Source organism: Actinia tenebrosa, unplaced genomic scaffold, assembly GCF_029948245.1.
Source record: "Actinia tenebrosa isolate PJP-AT-01 unplaced genomic scaffold, QUT_ActTen_1.0 utg1515__unscaffolded, whole genome shotgun sequence".
Lineage (NCBI taxonomy): Eukaryota > Metazoa > Cnidaria > Anthozoa > Actiniaria > Actiniidae > Actinia > Actinia tenebrosa.
The window spans coordinates 354997-375934 of record NW_028292591.1 but is presented as its reverse complement, the minus strand read 5'-3'; the positions used below and the strand labels follow the sequence as shown (position 1 = coordinate 375934).

At 36.1% G+C, this 20938-nt stretch overlaps 1 protein-coding gene across 4 annotated transcripts; it reads left to right on the top strand.

Annotated features, from left to right (window-relative positions):
• The first annotated feature begins 205 nt into the window (after nt 1-205).
• LOC116302025 (superkiller complex protein 2) lies at nt 206-19507 on the top strand. Of its 4 annotated transcripts, XM_031711208.2 has the most exons (27): nt 206-283; nt 4046-4143; nt 7428-7537; nt 8185-8302; nt 8603-8717; nt 8952-9017; nt 9447-9518; nt 9692-9816; nt 10495-10638; nt 10936-11081; nt 11317-11481; nt 11671-11755; nt 11900-12006; nt 12127-12370; nt 12602-12814; nt 12889-12963; nt 13621-13656; nt 13738-13968; nt 14503-14778; nt 15022-15205; nt 15657-15740; nt 15847-15973; nt 16262-16472; nt 18107-18217; nt 18496-18714; nt 18830-19010; nt 19217-19507. In XM_031711208.2, the coding sequence occupies exons 1-27, from the start codon at nt 265-267 to the stop codon at nt 19375-19377; spliced, it is 3723 nt and encodes a 1240-aa protein (XP_031567068.1). In that variant the 5' UTR covers nt 206-264; the 3' UTR covers nt 19378-19507. The 4 variants fall into 4 exon arrangements, 2 of the variants coding, with proteins under 2 accessions (XP_031567068.1, XP_031567069.1); XM_031711209.2 differs by lacking the exon at nt 19217-19507 and having other exon boundaries at nt 18620-18714; nt 18830-18969; XR_004197808.1 differs by lacking the exons at nt 18830-19010; nt 19217-19507 and having other exon boundaries at nt 16262-16507; nt 18620-18714.
• Nucleotides 19508-20938: the final 1431 nt, after the last annotated feature.

Here is a 20938-nt window from a genome sequence, read left to right as displayed (position 1 = left end):
GGACTCGTGAGCGGAGCCTGGAACCTGTCTGAAACGACGGCTGAAACAATTGTACTTGTTAATTTAAATTGTATGCTATAGTAAATTAATATTTTTCACCGCCTGTAGTCTGCTTCTAATTCTTTCTCTGGCTTATGGTAAACGAATATAAAGAAACTAATAAAAATTACATACTTTTCTATCTCTATTGTTTGGGCTTCCTTTGGTTTTACAGTACCTGTCGGTCCTAGTCCTCTTTTGCAGGAGAAAGGGAAGCAGGAAAATATGGAGGAGAATAATAAAGGTATTGTACACTAAGTAAAGCTAGTTATATGATTATACCTATAGAAACCAATGATCCATTAGCATAATGATTATTTTATCGGTGTAAACAAGAAGCTGTGGGTTGTTTTAAGGGAATTATGCCATAGTCCCTAGCACCGAGACTCTGACAGTCTCTTGGATCATAAAAAACAGCCATTTTATGATCCATGTTACATGTACGTAACAGAGGGAGGCGGGGGGATGTTTGAATTGTATAACTTTTCTTTATTCGCACATTTAAAGCTAGGACTAAGCTACTCTGTAAATATGTCTTTAGGGGTAGACACCTTTTAAAAAAATTAAAATTCGTAAAATAATTTCTTAACCCTAGTTATATTTATTTGGAGAGAAGTTGTGTTGTGGACCAAGACAGCCCACCTCCCCCCTTCGAGTTAGCATGCATCCTAATATGTAACCTGTGCTAGAGAAAGTTTTCATGTCTTTTAAAGTAGTCTGGCGTGGGAAGCTTAGGGATATGTAATTCACCTTTTCGGCAATAAACACTTTGTTGGATTGTGTTACAGTCACCAAAAAGTTCGGACATTGTTCTTGGATTCCCATACAAATACACTGAGGCCTAGGGCAAACGTCGAACTTTCCATGCACCGAACTCATTAAAAACAATGGATAGCAGGTGATAATGAGGCGGCATTCTTTGATGTAATTAAGTTCGGTGCATGGAAAGTTCAAAGTTTGCCCTAGGCCTAAGTTTGATGAGAAAATTTATATAGATTTTTGTAGTTAGCTCTCTTAACAGCAACAAGAAAAGATTCAATCAAGTTAGAAAATTTTTATTTTACTTGTATTTAGAGAACTAACTAAACAAACCAAGTAAATAGTTCATTTAAAGCCAGTACATTGGTACGGAAATCCGAGAACAATGTCGGAACTTCTTGGTGACCGTAACACAATCCAACACAATTTATATCACGTGATGGCTAACGTCGAAAAGGTGAATTGTCTTGGGTCCCTAAGCCAACTTCTCTCCATTTAAATATAAAACCCTGACAGAGAATATTGAACTTTAAGATAATATAGAACCTTAATTTGAAGTATTAAGGAATACCAGAATAGTATTAGGGCTAATGATCAGTCATAAAACATCCCCATAAAACTACCCATATGGACTTAAGTACTAGACATTTGGACACAAGTGTTTCTAAAGCGCACTCAACTGCGCTTGACTTGATTATTTGCACAATCACGGTTCAGTGATTACACGTGCACATAAAATTTACTAATGACTAATTTGTACAAAATAGTGAGTGACCACAGTAAATCCGTGAAACTTTAGTAATACTAAATAGCACAATTTCATGCAAACTCTATTGTTTTCTATTGTTTAATTACACAATTTTGTACTATTTAGTAACTAGTGTTTCACGGATTAATTGTTTGCACTTTACAATTTAGTATTTATAGTAAAGTTTCAAGCTTTTACTAAATGCACTATGCAATTTCTTTTTGTTAAATATTTGTAAATCTATAATGTGGCTCAAAATATATCTGAATCTAGTTTCAGCCAACCACTCTCACTGATAAAGAAAAACATGAATATTTATTTCATTCTATCAATAAAAGCATCTTGTATCTTATCTCATAAGTTGTACAGGATGCTACTGTACTTAGGGGGTAGGGGTGACAGAATTTGACTTGCAATAAATCTAAAAACCAAACATGGATAATAGATAGTTATTAATTTTTGGTAAGACTTTTCTTGTAACAGCATAAAATAAATATCTAACAATTAAAAAACAGCTCTGGGGAGTGAATAGTTTTGATTTTAGTTTTGGATGGCACATGAAGTCAAGAAATAGGTGACCATTTAATAGGTGACCGCTTAATAGATGGCCACTTAATTGCAATTGATGACTGCTTAATATCTGACCGCCTTAATACACTGTACATTGGTGACCTCTTAATAGATGGATTAATACACTGTATGTGATCTCTTAATAGATGGATTAATACACTGTAGGTGACCTCTTAATAGATGGATTAATACACTGTAGGTGACCTCTTAATAGATGGATTAATACACTGTAGGTGATCTCTTAATAGATGGATTAATACACTGTAGGTGATCTCTTAATAGATGGATTAATACACTGTAGGTGACCTCTTAATAGATGGATTAATACACTGTAGGTGACCTCTTAATAGATGGATTAATACACTGTAGGTGACTGCTTAATAGATGGCCACTTAATAGGCGACTGCTTGATATCTGACCACCTTAATACACTGTAGGTGACCTCTTGATAGATGGCCACTTAACAGGTGACTGCTTAATATGTGACCGCCTTAATACACTGTACGTAGGTAACCTCTTAATAGATGAATTAATACACTGTACGTAACCTCTTAATAGATGGATAAATACACTGTAGGTGACTGCTTAATAGATGGCCACTTAATAGGTGACTGCTTAATATGTGACCGCCTTAATACACTGTAGGTGACCTCTTAATAGATGGATTAATACACTGTAGGTGATCTCTTAATAGATGGATTAATACACTGTAGGTGATCTCTTAATAGATGGATCAATACACTGTAGGTGATCTCTCAATAGATGGATTAATACACTGTTGGTGACCTCTTAATAGATGGATTAATACACTGTAGGTGACCTCTTGATAGATGGATTAATACACTGTAGGTGATCTCTTAATAGATGGCCACTTAATAGGCGACTGCTTAATATCTGACCACCTTAATACACTGTAGGTGACCTCTTGATAGATGGATTAATACACTGTGGGTGATCTCGTAATAGATGGATTAATACACTGTAGGTGATCTCTTAATAGATGGATTAATACACTGTAGGTGATCTCTTAATAGATGGATTAATACACTGTAGGTGACCTCTTAATAGATGGATTAATACACTGTAGGTGACCTCTTAATAGATGGATTAATACACTGTAGGTGACTGCTTAATAGATGGCCATTTAATAGGCGACTGCTTGATATCTGACCACCTTAATACACTGTAGGTGACCTCTTGATAGATATCCACTTAACAGGTGACTGCTTAATATGTGACCGCCTTAATACACTGTACGTAGGTAACCTCTTAATAGATGAATTAATACACTGTACGTAACCTCTTAATAGATGGATAAATACACTGTAGGTGACTGCTTAATAGATGGCCACTTAATAGGTGACTGCTTAATATGTGACCGCCTTAATACACTGTAGGTGACCTCTTAATAGATGGATTAATACACTGTAGGTGATCTCTTAATAGATGGATTAATACACTGTAGGTGATCTCTTAATAGATGGATTAATACACTGTAGGTGATCTCTTAATAGATGGATTAATACACTGTAGGTGACCTCTTAATAGATGGATTAATACACTGTAGGTGACCTCTTAATAGATGGATTAATACACTGTAGGTGACCTCTTAATAGATGGATTAATACACTGTAGGTGACCTCTTAATAGATGGATTTTAATACACTGTAGGTGACCTCTTAATAGATGGATTAATACACTGTAGGTGATCTCTTAATAGATGGATTAATACACTGTACGTGACCTCTTAATAGATGGATTAATGCACTGTTGGTAACCTCTTAATAGATGGATTAATACACTGTAGGTGACTGCTTAATAGATGGCCACTTAATACAGTAGGTGACTGCTCCACAGAGGTTCTGTTATATATCAAAGCCAGTATAATTTCTTTATACAAAATTTTATTTATTTTCTTTTCTTCCATAGGTTGCGGGTTTGATATTTTGGACATTGGATGTTCAGGGATAAATGAGGTTGTCATAACACCAAATCAACAAAAGATGAAATGGAAGCATTTAAGCACTGTAAGTTGAAACGATTACAAGCTAATTAATTTATCATATGAATTCTCTCTTTTTGCAATTGCCTTTTACTTTTAAAATGAGTGTTTATCAGTGCTTATGGAGAGGGGAGAGGAGTGGGGACTGCTTATCCCCTGGCTGCTAGTTTCAAAGGGGTTGGCTGTAAGTGCAAAAGTTTTAGACCTTAGTACATAAAATTATTTATCCTTAAGGTATTGCGATTGTGCATCGTGCTCATTCATTTTCAAAGTATTCAGTGTTTGGGCTTCCTGTAGTGAAGCTCTATCAATATGGCAGATAAAGCATTTTCATCTTCAACGGCAACTATCTAAACATCTTACAGGGTGACCTACCCTGATTTTTCTACAGTAAGTCATATCAAAAAATGAAGGTAGATGCACACTACTGGCTGAGAACCTGTGAAAATCCTGTGAAAAACCTGTGAAAAATATCTCTGTAATTTAGAAATTTCACAGGATTTTCAAACATCCAGACCTGTGAAAAGGAACACTTTCACAAGTTCCAGAACCTGTGAAAATTTAACCTGTGAAAAACCTGTGAAAAACCCATGAAAAGAATTCACAGGTTTTTTCACAGGTTTTTTACCCCACAGGTTTGAAGTTGTCAAAAACCTGTGAAAAGGGACACTTTCACAGGTTCAAAATGCTGTGAAAAACCTGTGAATATTATTTTATTAGAGCTCATTAATCAGAAGTGCTTATTAACACTGGATAGAGACAACAAAGTCTTTATCCTCTTTTAGTAGCATCAGCCAAAATTTCCATACAGCAATTACCGATACTCCTTTTACTGTATTTTTTATACTAATATCCAAATATCTGGGCTGATCTAGGCCACATTATTAGGGCACTGCTGTTTTATATGACATTGTTTACATTCAATAAACTTAACTAAATTAAAAGGTTTTTTTAATAATAACATGCATGTAGGTAAGCTTTTCCATAAGCAATATGTAGAAACTCAGTAAATAATAGTTTCCAGCATAGAATTGTATGATATTTTCAGGATCCTATTCCTGACTAGGGAAGCACAGGTGCATAGCAGTGAGAGTGCTCATCTCTCACCAATGCAACCTGGGTTCAAGTTCTGCAGGGCTTGTGGTGTTGTTTTGTGAGTAGAGTTGCTTTTCATGGTTCTCTCTTGTGCTTCTGAGGGTTTTCTGAGTTTACTGGTTTTCCTCCCTCCGCAAAAATCAACTTTTAAATTCCAATTGGAATTCAGTGGATGAAGAGCCACTCACTCTGTTAGAAAAATGCTACTGTTATCTTTAAGTAGGATTGTAAGCAGGATTGTGCATCCTATTCACGACACTCCTAATGATATGCAAAGATGAAATAACTTACAATATCACTTTGTTATTGGCTAAATGCACATATGCATGTGAAGGACGCTAACTGAATGTCTATAAATAAAAAATGGACCAAGCTGTTTCAAGCTTGGCTTAACATGCTGATCAAACTTTTTCCCATTCCTTAATTCAGCTGAGCATGAATGAGAGTGTTGTGGAATAGAATACTAGGATTTTTTATAAAAGAAACTTTTATAATGTCAAGTTAGATTTACTGTAGCTGTTGATTAGTGTCATAAGTATGATCATATGCCTTCAAAATTAGAATTATATAAAAAGCATTCAGCTGTTTTCACAGATTTTTCACAGGTTTCTCTTTCAACAAGCTTTTATCGTGCTGAAATTCACAGGTTTTTCACAGGTTTCTGTTTCAATGAGTTTTTATCGTGCTGAAATTCACAGGTTTTTCACATGTTTCTGTTTCAATGAGATTTTATCATGTCCAAATTCACAGGTTTTTCACAGGTTTCTGTTTCAATGAGTTTTTATCATGTCCAAATTCACAGGTTTTTCACAGGACTGGTTTCTGTTTCAATGAGTTTTTATCATGTCCAAATTCACAGGTTTTTCACAGTAAATTCTCCACAGATAATAAAATTCACAGGCTTTTCCCACACAGGTTTAAAATGTTCACAGGTTTTTCAAAGGTTTCAAAAATTAAGATTTTTCCAATAATCGACATGTTATCAGCCGTGTAAAATTCACAGGTTTTTCACAGGATTTTCACAGGTTCTCAGCCAGTAGTGATGATATTTGGGCTAGATTTTGAAAATGCCCAAAAATTTGGATCATAAAGCACAGTCTAAATGTAATATTGTTTTGGAAATTTACTTAATTGAGAACTTATTCTTAAACACAATTAAAAAAATCATTTATTTATATGTTTATAGTACACTCAACAAAATTACTCGACTCTGGTCGAGAGGAGTACAATTATAGCGTTAATTGTACTCCGTAGGAGTACCGAATTAAGTCGCTATGGCAACACGGCCAAAACAATGTCAAAACAATTATTTTCTATCATTTTGTACTTAAAAACCATATAAATAAAATTTCAAAGCCGTAAGAACTAATCTTTTTTATGCATTTCAGTTGCGCGATGGACTGAAAATCGGCCGCCAAATAGACAAAGATGAACGGCATCGCTTCGCATTTTTTACTAAAATTTTGTTGAGTGAACTATAAACAAAAAGTCGCATGATCTTCTCGTACAATTTGGAATTAATAGACACTCATAATGTTTTGAAAGTTCTTTAATTGCACTCGCCTAAAGGCTCGTGCAATTACAAGAACTTACAAAACATTACTCGTGTCTATTAATTTCCAAATTGTACTCGAGATTGTGCGATTTCCTATACTAACGAATGTATCATTTGAAATTGTTTATGTTATTGTTTCCAAGCGATATGGACTAATAATTACTGACCTTATCAAAATTCATTGTTTTCAGTCTGCATTATCCCCACGAATGCATAGAGGAAAATCAGACATATTTAATTTAGTTCATTCATTATTGGCTTTGTTTCTATGATAAACAAGCTAGAAAGAAAACAATTGGATTTTGATAAGAACAATAATTATACTAGATAATTACTTCAGCATGCAACATTCGTAGGTATAATGCAGGCAGCTGAGGGCTACGCCCTGAAAACATGGCGGCAAGCCCTTTTTTTTTAATTGTATTTTCAACGAATTTGGGGACCCCATTTTTTATTTCATATTTTCATACTAGAACTGATAATAAATGTTTCTGCCAAATTTAAATATATATATTTTGGAAAAAACAGGCACAATCACATTACCTACCCAAACCCCCCACCCCATCAAAGGAAAAGCTGTTCTTATTGCAGCTATTCCCAAGCATCATTTAGCCCTAAAAGCTTCTTAAGAAAGGTATTTTTTATGTACATGGCTTTAGCTGCCCTGTGGATTACCTGTGTGGTTTGAAAATAACAGAAGAAAGAAGATGGAAGAATATTTATGTGAAGCAGACAAACTCAAGATACATGCCTTTAATAATACCCAAGGGTAGGTTTTATTTATTAGTAAAAATATTTATTATTGCAAACAAACAAGGATTTTATTGCCATATATCTGAACTTAAAAGAAAACCAGTTTGTTGATTGAAGTGCATCGCTAATTAGTTCCTTTTCTTTTATGTACAGGATCAAACACTAGGGCAGGAATGCCCTCGCCTGTGTGTTTGATCAGATTTAATAACCAGCCCCAATCAGTGATTTAGGAACAATGGAATTGGATATTTCATATTGGTCTGATATAAATGTCCCCCGGAAAGGTCTACATTTGAAATATAGACCTGTACCAGGACATTATTTAGGATAACAACCCCATTACACAATGTGATTGAGGTGTGGCTGGTTACTAATGCTTGCACTCTACTGAGTAATATTTAAGAGCTTTCAAGTTGTGGCGCATTATTGGGTTCAACTGTTCACAAAAACTGCTAAAGTTGAGCTATGAATTATGTAGTAATTTTGACTTTTACCTTAAAATAATTAGGACTTTGGACAAAAAATCCTGTCATGCAGAAAATTTAAGTAAGAAAAATCTTTATAGCTGAACTGTTTTTTTTTCCTTCGAACCCGAAAGTGTTTTTTTTTTTCCATATGTCGTATTTAAAAGCTATATTTATTTATCATCATATTTTGTCTTAGCTTTTGGCCTCGTGAAAAAGAAATTGAGAATGCAATGGTAGCTGAATTATGTGCTGTTCAAACATCAATAAAAGTTGAACGCAATCCAAAAACAGGAAAACTGAGAGGCTTCAATGAGGTAAAATGAAACTAAATGGACCTTATGGGTTGTGATGCAATGTTTTCACATTACAGATCACTTGTCAGTCACTAGAGTATTGTTTCTTTGTTTAACAATTATTGCTCCTGAGAATGACACGTGATCTGAAATGGGAAACATAGCACCACTAGGAATAAAGTCTATTAACATTGCTCTCCAAAACCTAGAAAGAAATAATTGTTTACTTGTGGTGCTTGTTTGTTTTTATGTTGTTGTTTGATTGATTGCTTGATAGGTCGGGAGGTAAAACAACCTATGTGATATTTTTTCGCTTTACAGGTTTTCAGTTTGGAATCAAGCAGTTCAGGGAGTAGCTCCATGGCCTTGAACAGGCAGCCCTGTGCGTTATCTGAACCAATCAAAGGAAAATCAACGAACTTTCCATTTTTTCCTGGTACAGTCTTTTGTTTTGACTTTCGAACTGAACTAGTTGATCGAGAACGTCATGCATTAGTATATTTTACGTGGAATTTTCGGAGCTGTATTTTTGAGAACGCTTTAAAATTTAAAGAATGAAAATTTTAAAAGCACACCATGTATATAGTCTAAATATTTATTTTGAATCCAGTTCTCGGGACGTCAGTTCCTGTGCACTATTAATAATACCACGTAACTATTTTGTCGTTAGGTGGTATGGATCACCTAGAAACTAAAAGGATAGAGGAAGACTCAGCAGAGTTGAATTTTGTCACAGGTTAGCATGTGTTTGTCAAACCTCTGCTTTGTAAATCACAGTGGGTCTTTCCTGATATATATAACAGTCTAACGAGTAAGGTGCTCAAATTTGTGGAATTCGACTTTATCAAAATGTGCTGTTGATTTTATGCTTGAAAAATTTTCCCTGGATAATTGCTAGAAAATACCTTTTCTTGACGCTTGTAACCAACTTTGGTGTTTCTTGTTAAGAACTTCTGAACCAGGTGCTTCCGGCTGTAGATGTTGGCCGAATGCAAGCAAGATATTCTTTATTAGAAATATATATTAACGGCTTTGGCTTTTGAGCTGAGCACAGCTTGTATCGGAAAAATCCCAACAGTGCCATGCAAGGCTCTAAATAATTGAAGGCCCTTTCCTGCTTTCGTTTGAATGTTAAAGTAATCTGTAGAATGTGTACTTGTTACAGGGTTGCTAGACACTCCTCCAGGCTTCGACGGTCACATCAAATTTGATGATGACAAAAGCAGAACAGCACCAGGTAAACCTGTTTGTCCTGTTTGCTAGCGCTGTTGCTGCTGTGTTACAGGGAGTAACGTTCGTAATGTTAGTTAAACTGGCTGGAGTGCGATTTTGTCATATGTCAAGTGTTTAGAAAATTGCACAAACTTGTGGTGTTTTTTTGACGTCACGAATTTTACTCAATTCCACTAGGTGAAGTGCAAGATTTTATAGTTTCTGATGTTCAGTCATATACAGATCTGGAGGATCTAGAGTATAGCGACCACGATAACAGTGATGATGAATGTGATGATAAGCAAACTGTGGACGAAAAAGAGGTAAGCCACTTTGGAACTGCTAATATCGCAGTGACTGGAAACAATGATTGAGTTTGTAACCTTGAAACCTTGGCACGAAGTAAGTAATGCTTGCATTCTCTATCCATAAACACGTGACTCATTTTAAAGACATCGATAGTAGATTTAATATTGATAATAAATTATTGACTTCTCCATTTCTCTACCTCATATTAACTACCACTGTATTGCTTTGATCACATTTTTGTTCTTTTGTTCCTTCCTTCCTTCCTTCCTTCCTTCCTTCCTTCCTTCCTTCCTTCCTTCCTTCCTTCCTTCCTTCCTTCCTTCCTTCCTTCCTTCCTTCCTTCCTTTAATTTCCATACGCAGTTCGCAGTTCGATCGTTGTACTGCTAAAACTTGGTTGATGAATTTACACCTACCTAAAACAAAAAATTAAATTAATCATAAAATCAGAATTTCACTGAGAATGTCCAAAATTCAAATCTGAAAATCTGACAATTATTAACTTATTTAACAGATTTTGGCTGATGAGTTATTTTATCTCTTTCATTCGCTCCTTTTCTCTCGATTTCGAGAAAGATAATAGTTTGATTCCGATATGTAAAGATCGTTGTCAAAAATATCGCGGGCGAGGAATAGTATAATATTCTAAACAGGAATAAATTAATATGCATTAATTGGTTGCTTTTTTTTAAGGAAAAAGAAGATTTAGGTTTGGCGTCTGAAAAGACAGCTGAGCCTGAGCAAGAGAAGGAGAAGAAGGAGAAGTGGGCATTCATGATTGATGTATCCAAGCCAGTGGTTGATTTTCATAAAAAAGTACTTAACATGGCACATAAGGTCAGTCATGCGCTTCTAAATAATATTCCTCTTCTACCCTACTAAGGGTTTTTATAAGCGTACTTAAATTAACCAAGGAAAGGGCATTTTTAAAGTTTTTGATAGAAAGGCTAGAAGCTTTAAGGTTTCCTCCACAAGACCTAAAAAGATAAATTTCATCTGAGTGCCATCTGCAGGCATCTGCGTGCCCTGACTTAGATCAACCCAAATGTTGTTTCAGGGTTCGATACAATTAAATATGTTTTCTTCGTGTTTCTTGTTATTAATTGTTTATTCTAACCATTATCTGTTGTGAAGTGGGACTTTGAACCAGATACGTTCCAGAAGCAAGCCATTGTAAAACTGGAGTCGCATGACAGTGTATTTGTTGCTGCACATACATCTGCTGGCAAGACTGCAGTGGCAGAATACGCCATCGGCCTAGCAAACAGACACAAAACCAAGTGAGAAGTAGAATATCTATACTAGTTAACGAGTAAGCTTGCTCCATAGCCAAAGACACTACGTCCATGTTGGATGGTTGTCAGGAGAGAATAATGAAAAAACCCATGCATCCAACATGGCGGCTATGAAAACCAGAAACTTTTTAAAGCTCATTATCATGTTATAGAGTCGTTAGCATGTTAAACCCGAATAATGGGAAACCATTTACCTAAATGAGTTGAAATTAATTCCAAGGACAATCTATACCTCGCCCATCAAAGCTCTTTCCAATCAGAAGTTCCGTGATTTCAAGAAGAATTTAGTGCCATCTCACCCAGAACTTGATATTGGTCTGATCACGGGAGATGTACAAATCAAACCTGAAGCTGCCTGCCTAATTATGACCACGGAGATATTACGGTATGTATGTAACAAACTTGTGTTGTCTATTGTTTGTTCAGTACCTATCAAGAATTCGTATGTAGCCTCAGAAGGTGTGAAAGAATACTTTTCGAAGATAAACTTTTAACTGTGTAATTAAGGACTTCATCAGCATCAAGTCACGTGCGTGTACTTTTCAAAGATTCTTCTTTTTCTTCTTCTTTTCAGTTCAATGCTATACAATGGATCAGACGTTATACGCGATGTAGAATGGGTAATATTTGATGAAGTTCACTACATCAACGACCCAGAGGCAAGTGAATGGTTTATTTACTAGTTGTGGCATTAACTTCGATGGATAATCTTCTATTAGCCGCGCGTCATGAAAAAATGAAATGTTGTAATTTAGAAACTTTTTTGTACATATATACTGAATATATTGTATTGATATTATCAGAGAGGAGTGGTATGGGAAGAGGTAATTATCATGTTACCTGATCACGTGAGTATCATTTTACTCTCAGCGACGGTGCCAAACACTTTGGAGTTCGCCGACTGGATTGGGTAAGTATATGTAACAAGTGCTATTCACGGTTCGAGTGAACTGTAACTAAAGGAAGTTAAATAATGATTTGATATAGAAGTGACGCTAATAAACTAGGATGGGTTGTTTTTAAATCTTAGGCGTACAAAGCGCAAGAAGATCTATGTGATCAGTACTCCCAAACGACCTGTTCCTTTAGAACATTTCTTATATACTGGCAATAGCAACAAAACAAGCTCGGAGATGTTCGTCTTGCTCGACCAGAACAATGTTTTTCAAACACGGGGTTATCAAATGGCCGCTGATTCAATAAAAGAACGCTCGTCCAAAGGAAAAGAGATGAGTGGTGCAAAGGGAGGAAGAAGTCATATGAATCTTAAATCTGTAAGTGGTTTTTAGCTTAAAGTGCTTGTTCACTAGTGGATAGCCACTTGCCTTACAGATGGCATACATGATGATCGTTTATGTCAGGTTTATCAATGGACGGATATCCTTTTACTCATGGAACAAGTACTGTAGTGTTCTTCCTTAATATGATGTTACTGAACTGATAAATATGAGTGCAGACTTGTTATTCAGTCATGTCTAATTCTAGATTACTGAAACTTTCTTTAGGAGAAAAATATCTGGCTATCCTTGGTCACGATGCTGGAGAAGAAGGAAAAGCTACCGGTCGTAGCGTTCACGTTTTCTAGGAAAAAATGTGATGATAATGCGGATCAGTTAGGTAATTTGAACCTGATAACATCTCTAGAAAGAAGTAAAACCCAAGTTCTAATGCAAAAGTATCTCGCAAAGCTGAAGGGAGGAGATAGGACGCTACCACAGGTAAGACGTTCGTTATTTACTGAATCATGCTCGGCCAGCAAACCGAGTAATATATCTGTGCGTGTAATTATTAGGTTGTAAGAATGCAAGAACTTCTGAAGCGTGGTATTGGAGTGCACCACAGTGGCATATTACCAATCCTAAAAGAGGTAAGCAATTGCCTTGTATATTAGAATTATATTTTATTGCTTATTATCCATTTCCGAAATGACTAAGACTGAACACCTTTGGACTGTTTCGTACAAAGTTGTTTAAAATAGAAATTAAATCATATGAATTAGCAAAAGCCATCCACTTATACAGATTCATGGCCAGAGGTACAATGAAAAGTCGCATTTCATCCACTGAAAACTTTCAAATAAAAATAATTAAATGAGTGGTTTTGCTTGATCTCTCGGTGTGCTAACGAGGTATTTGTTATAAATCATTCTACATTGTCAGCCTGAATGTACAAACTTCTGTTAAGAGAATCTTATATAGATTTTCACGAGTAAGCGCTCTGATTGGCTGAAAATCTACAGTATGTTATATCAGAGTATAGATTGATAGATATAACGTCAAAATCATTTATCTATGAAGCATGGGTCTCCTGGAACATTTCGGTGAGAAAATGGATTTTCCAGACTTTTCAGTTTGTTTCGACAACATTAGCGATAATGACCTAATAGATATAGCCAAAAAAAAAAAAAAAAGCCAAAAGAAATGGATGTTCTTTTGGAAGATGAAAAATAACGTGGAAAAGAAAGATTTGCCAACCTTGTAAACGATGGATCTCCTAACCTTTTATAATGTATCTTCCTTCTTAGGTCATTGAAATTCTCTTTCAAGAAGGCCTTGTAAAAGTAGGTGGTTTTTTTCTTGTTCAGCTTGCAGCATTAATATTTTGGTGTCTTTTAATCATTTTTTTCCCTTTTGCCTTTTAGCTTCTGTTTGCCACAGAGACTTTCGCCATGGGGGTTAACATGCCCGCGCGAACCGTCGTTTTCGACTCTATTAGAAAACATGACGGATCTTCTTTTAGGAATTTGCTACCTGGTGAGTATGTTCAAATGGCTGGTAGAGCAGGACGTCGTGGTAAGGACATCACTGGCACCGTTATTATACTGTGTAAAGGAGACGTCCCTGAGATGGCTGAACTGTATTCAATGATGCTAGTAAGTATTTATTACCTGCAATACATCTAGAACTTTATACGCGAGTCAGTCAGGGCTTTTAGTACCCTAACTCTATTGTAAAGTCAGCTTCCTAGTCCCCTATGGTCATGTATGGTGAGCCCCTATTGGATTACGACTACAATAGGGGCTCACCATACCAAGGGCGAATAAACCTGGCCCATGATGCAGTGTCATATGTTGCTGATAATTTGTCGCGTATCACGCCGCATTACTAATTTTGTCAGTTAACATAAAGAGCCTCGTATGATATGAGCCCACTCAGCGGATCATCGAGTATTTGCTGATCACCACCAAAATCTCAACAACACTTTTCGGAAGCTATTTCGCAGTTAGTTCTGGGTGGCTAATTGCGAAAGAAAGATCTTTATAGCTTTATTCATACTATATTTTCTCAGTGCCATGACCACAAGCATTTCAAACCCAATAAATACGGCGGGTTAAGTAAGCCTTTGATACGCTGTCCGAAAACACCACGCAAGTCATTAACATTATTAATGATCTTTGTTATTCCAGGGTAAGCCTATTTCACTCCACTCACAATTTCGCTTAACGTACTCCATGATTCTAAATCTTCTCCGGGTGGAGCAGCTCAGAGTTCAGGAAATGATGAAAAGGAGCTTCGCAGAATTTAATGCTCATCGTGACGCAGAAACAATTAAACACGAGGCTGAGAAATTGGAGGCAAAGCTATCGAAGATAGAGAGTGTGGACTGCTTACTTTGTAACAAGGATCTAATGAGTTACCACCAAGCCTTGAGTGAACTTACCGTACTGAGGGAACAAATCAAGGTAGCACTTCCATGTTGTTGTTGTTCATTGTTGTCTGGACACCCCCTTTTTTTCCTATTCAGATTTGAAATCCCAGCATTGAATTTCACTTGAATAATAATTTCCTAAATTTTTTCTCGAATATTGTATTTAGGAGTATTATTTTTATGGCATTTCTTCCTAAGTTACTGACATCTTTGTTTTATAATCACGCAATGTCGATATCTACAAAAGGTATGCTTAGTAATCTCAATTTTTTGCCAGGTGGCAGTTCTTTCAACTTCATTTGCACAAAAAGCCCTGTTACCTGGTCGTATCATTACCCTAGAGACTCATAACAATCAAAAAGCACTAGCAATTGTGCTTCAAGTTGAATCCGACGGATCTGGTAAAAAGCTCGTGGATAAGTCGCTTACTGTACTCTCTATTCTCGACAATGGTACTGCAGGTATTATTCCACAACATCTTTTATATGCCTCGGCCAAACGCCGGTATTTACATTTAAAAATAAGAGTTGGGGGATACCGTCCTTGTTTTTGCAAGGGTAGAACATAATAGCCAGTGGCTAACAAACCTGTGGCCGTTGTTCCATGATCGAATTGGAATTTAGGACTTGCTTTTTGTGGAAGGGAAAACCAACCCGGAGAACCCAGAGGAAAAACCCTCGAAGCACAGGAGAGAACCAACAAAAAATTCTACTCACATACGACGATCGGGACTCGATCCCGGGTAACCCTGGTGAGAGGCGAGCGCTCTCACCGCTACGCCGCCCCTACTTCCCATGATCTCGTATCCTAGCATGAAGTCCTAAAGATTTGTCCGTATGCGGTCCTTTCAATCAAATCCACCATGCACCCCTCGTAATCTGGCTAATCAGCTTTATGTTTAATTTTTTGAAGGAGATGCACTCAAATCTATTAAATCCATTAAAGATGAAAATCATTTGGAACCACATGTGAAGACAAAACTTCTTCTACCTGAAGGTCGGTTTTCGTTGTACATATAAATATAAACTGACATGGTTGAGGGACACAATCAACAAAATCATCTGCAACTTCATTATTAATCTTTACAAGTGTTAATTTATAGGACCTTCCACCTACGACATATTTCAAATTAGTGTGATGGATGTTTGTGACATAACGACAAGTAAGATGAAGATTGAAGGCGATAGAATTATACAGGATCACAGAAAGAGAATGCAGCCACGGTTTAGGTAAGCACAATATTGAACAGTTACTGTAAAGAAGTGAACAATTGGCAGTGTAATCACGATTCAAAAGTTTCTAATGCCTTATATACAATCCTTTAAAATAGTCCTTTAAAAGATGGATACTGACACTCCTTTCTTAAGCGTTTCTTCTTTTACGAATATTTAGTTTTTCACGGGTTATTGAGCTATTTTGTATTATGTACTATTTTTGTATTTTTTCACGGGTCAGCGGTTTTCACTCTAAAATAGTTTTAACTTGTGTAATGCCGAACTGTTGTATTTATTGTACAGTAACGATCCCCCTTCTCGTTCAACGGTTATCGTACGGCAGGAACTTCTTCGTTTGATAGAAGCCAACCCTGAAGGCCTCGAAGTAATGGATCCAATTAAAGACTTCAACATTCGCGACCTTGACTTGGTGGATGTCCTTACTCGAAAGTGTTTTCTGGAAGATTTACTGGGTACATTCGTCTGCACCACATGCCCAAAGCTGAAACAACATGTACGTATGTTAATAGCCACTGAAGTGCACCCAAGGTTTGTCCATTTATTCCTTTTATAACGTAAAAAACATGTACGTATGTTAATAGCCACTGAAGTGCACCCAAGGTTTGTCCATTTATTCCTTTTATAACGTAAAAAACATGTACGTATGTTAATAGTCACTGAAGTACACCCAAGGTTTGTCCATTTATAACGTAAACAACATGTACGTATGTTAATAGCCACTGAAGTGCACCCAAGGTTTGTCCATTCATAACGTAAACAACATGTACGTATGTTAATAGCCACTGAAGTGCACCCAAGGTTTGTCCATTTATTCCTTTTATAACGTAAAAAACATGTACGTATGTTAATAGTCACTGAAGTACACCCAAGGTTTGTCCATTTATAACGTAAACAACATGTACGTATGTTAATGGTCACTGAAGTACACCCAAGGTTTGTCCATTTATAACGTAAACGACATGTACGTATGTCAATGGTCACTGAAGTACACCCAAGGTTTGTCCATTTATAACGTAAATAACATGTACGTATGTTAATTGATAGCCACTGAAGTACACCCAAGGTTTGTCCATTTATAACGTAAACAACATGTACGCTTTCATTGTTTAAAGTGACTGCCTACTTTTGAACGTTCGATTTGAGCCCACGACGTGTGCGCACTCGAAAACCCTGAAAAATCTACAAGATTTTATTGAAGACCCATACACGTTTTGAGCTTCAACAGGGCAAAACCATCAAATTTTGCACGGGACTCTTTATTTATTTAAATAGCTTATTCGAAACAAACTCCTAAAAAGTTAATTTTTCTAATACATGAAAAAATTGATTTTTGTCGGGTTTTCGACTTTCAGATTATTTAAGAGCACCGAAACGACAAAATATGACAAATCAATGTATTTCTTTGTCTTTTTGTCGAAAATATCCACGTAATATTGTAGAATGATGGACTAGCCGTGATTCGTGCAATCGTAGATTCTGCAAATTGATATTATCTTGCGAATCTTAATTTTTTTTCTGATCACTTCCGAGGGCGCAATTTTTGCTCCAAAAGTTCACGCTTTAAATGCCGATTATCTCGAAAACAAGCTCGTAACATCCCATTTTTCTTTTCATATTCGGAATCAGCATTAAATTTCACTTTAAAAGAATGTAGTTTTAAAAAAAAGCTAAAAGGTTTTTTTCCAAAAGTAGGCAGTCACCTTAAGTTCGACTTGTGCCAGACCTTAATGTTGTGTAGTCATTTTAACAAATTCAGGGGATATATTATCTTCAATTATCTGCGGTTATTTTATCCCTAAAAGTCCTCCGAAAAGAGTCGTTATATAAAGGTTAAAACGCTAGGGCGAGGGTTTGCAATGAAATTCAAGACCGAGGGCCGCAAACAACCAAGTCCTATTTTTAATGTTTGATGGAGGGTTTGAATTTCGATGGAAAACCTGTCCCGGGTTTTGAATTCAGCCCCGCCTTCCCCTGTTAGTATCAATAATGCTGAATTCAAAACCTGGAACAGGATTTCATTCAAAATTCAAACCCGACATCAAACAATAAAAATGGGACGTGGTTGGTTTTTAAATTAGATTTAATGTTATTTAAATTTCCTCATGATTTTATCCATTTCATTTCCAGTTCTCTCTTGTGCGAAACGAAATTACTCTCAGAGAAAATCTGAACCACTTACAGTTTCTGCTGTCAGATGACAGTCTGCAACTTATTAAAGAGTACAATCAAAGAATAGAGGTATCCATGATTCCTTTATCTCGTATTTTCTTTTATTAAGCCTCCAGCCTTTAATAAGCACCCCTTCTAATAAGGGCCTTGTCCAAAAGCATCAAAAATGAATAAGCTTGCAGGGAGCTTAATAGAAGAAATACGGTAGTAAGATTTTTTCGAATATTGATATTTCATTTTCATGCGCGGCATAAATTTACTTTGTGATGGTAAAAATATTTGAATTACTTTGCGCTGTGATGGAACAATAAGAATGGCAAATGATTGAAATGTTTTCCTTTATGCAGGTTCTGAAAAAACTTCGATATTTGGACACAAACAATCGGGTACAATTGAAAGGTCGCGTCGCTTGTGAAATAAGTAACCACGAGTTAATGATAACAGAACTCGTCTTTCACAACTTGTTGACAGATTTGCACCATACAGAAATTGCTGCTCTTTTGTCCTGTTTTGTGTTCCAACAACGTCGCTGCAGTGAACCCAACTTTACAAAAACTCTAGAAGAGGTGGGTATGTGGTTGTGTGACTGACATCAATATATTTGATCCCATGCACCATTGGAAAGTATTCGGCTGTTCCTCAGTTCCCACCGATAAGCATCTCTTAATTTTATGTTTCTAGGGAAAAGGACGAATTCTTTCTATTGCTGGAACGATAGCCGCTGCGCAGACCGAGTGTGGGCTCGTTACGTCTGAAGAGGAATTCAAAGAACAGTTTTACTTTGGCTTGGTTGAAGTGGTTTATGAGTGGTCACGTGGAACACCCTTCTCCGAGATTATTAATATGACTGATGTTCAGGAAGGTTAGTCATACAACACAACAGTGAGCTTTTAAACAGAGGGGGGCTGTATGGAATTATATTTGCTTATTTTTCATGTATAAGACTAGACTGTGAGAAATTAGTTACTAACTTGAGAAAGTTGCAGAAACCCTTGATATTGCGGACAACAAGGAAGATTGTTCTGCATGAAAGTATTATTTTAATGTATTATTAATGTTCATTAACAGGTATAATCGTGCGATGTATTCAGCGTTTAGATGAGACTTGCCGAGACGTACGGAATGCTGCAAGAATAATTGGTGATCCTACGTTGTATAAGAAGATGGAAGATGCTTCAGCCTCGATAAGGAGAGACATTGTATTCGCTGCAAGCCTTTATACACAATAGATAAAAGTATTTGTCATTTTGAGTGCAGCGACAGTGAAGATAGTAAATTGAATAGAAAAGTTGTATACAGTAGTTGTTTAAAAGCCTGGTAACTACAAATGGAAATAAAATCCTACCGGCTTCAACCTAACCTCAAACCTACCCCCAATTTGATAGAAACGAGTGGGGTTTTCAAAACGTCCTCATGGCAAGCAGTATTCACATTACCATACATAGGGAAAATACTGATAAACCAAGTGAAGTCAGAAAGCTCTTGAAGCGATCAAATTTCACATTTTGTTCAGGAGATTCGAATGTTACAATATCTAGTCTGTTAGAAGGAATCAGTAACAAGTGTTGAACTGCATACATTCCTTTTCATCAATTCAAGCTGAAACCTTCAAGGTCAAAATAACGACATTTCTCAGTCGTATATATTGTTTACGGAAATGTTCTAGCGTTTCTTCAAAAAATCTCATAGTCTGACAGGTGAGAATGAAGATGTTTTGGCAATGATTATTCTTGGGTGGCTGGAACCGTTAAAGTAATGCAAATGATTTTAGACTTTTAAAGGATTGTATTTTTTCGTATATGAGAATTTCTCCTTAAATATATCTTATTAGACACTGATTTAAGGGTGCAGTATGGGTGGATATAGAAACACGAGACTAAAAATGTCCAACCGTACTGAACCCTAAAATGTCTCATCATAAATTATTTATTATCCAACGGAATTTACTTTTTCCCAAAAGAAGGCTTCCACACGAATGTTTTTCTTTGAAACAGTTTTCAAAAACCGGTTTCTTACTGTACGTGAAAATAACCTAGAGAATGAAAATCGTACCATAAATAGTACAATAATGATGATCGCGTTGTTTAACTGATCTCAAAGGACAAAGGATATAGATAACCGAGATGTTTTTGTTCAAGCCAAAAGATAACATAAGATGGCAAATGAATCAGTTGATGTAGTACACATTTCTATCGATAAAACTTTTATTGAGGTGAGCTTACAAGTGTCATTCGAGCAACAGTCTCGCTTGTTCGCCAGTAATGCCATGGATCGGGAATTTTATTTGGTTTTGATTGAAGACGTCTTTCATCGTATTACGAGAAAAAAAGGGGGGCAATAGTGTTGTGCAGTATGCAAGGAATCAATGTTTAATAATGTTAAAACTAAAAAATTAACTTGAAATTACTTCATTTTACCTTTTATATAACAAAATCATTTAGAATTTGCATAACTGTGAGTGTTTTAGCGCGTATAGAAATGATTGCTACGAGATCATGTGAAGCAGGTTCATCCATTTATAATTAGCTCAGTAGCTGCGAAAAGTTTGGTTCAAATTTGAATACAAATTGGATGCGGGTGTTTTGATATCTCTTTCATTTTATTTTTTAAGTATCTGAGTACAGAAAATATTTTACAGAGACGACATTAGAAAATATTTTTGTGTTAAAGAAGGTATAACAATCTTTTCGTTCAACTAATAATATCGTTGACAAGAATCCGCTAGTTACATCGCTGAACCTAGCTGAGAATACTTGTTTTGTTTCTATTATTGTTCTTTCTCAAAATACT

Excerpts from the sequence above, each read along its gene's own strand:
- LOC116302025 (XM_031711208.2), top strand. Across the intron at positions 8,303-8,602 it reads AACTGAGAGGCTTCAATGAG|GTTTTCAGTTTGGAATCAAG; the intron begins GTAAAATGAAAC and ends TTCGCTTTACAG. Across the intron at positions 14,779-15,021 it reads TACTGAGGGAACAAATCAAG|GTGGCAGTTCTTTCAACTTC; the intron begins GTAGCACTTCCA and ends ATTTTTTGCCAG.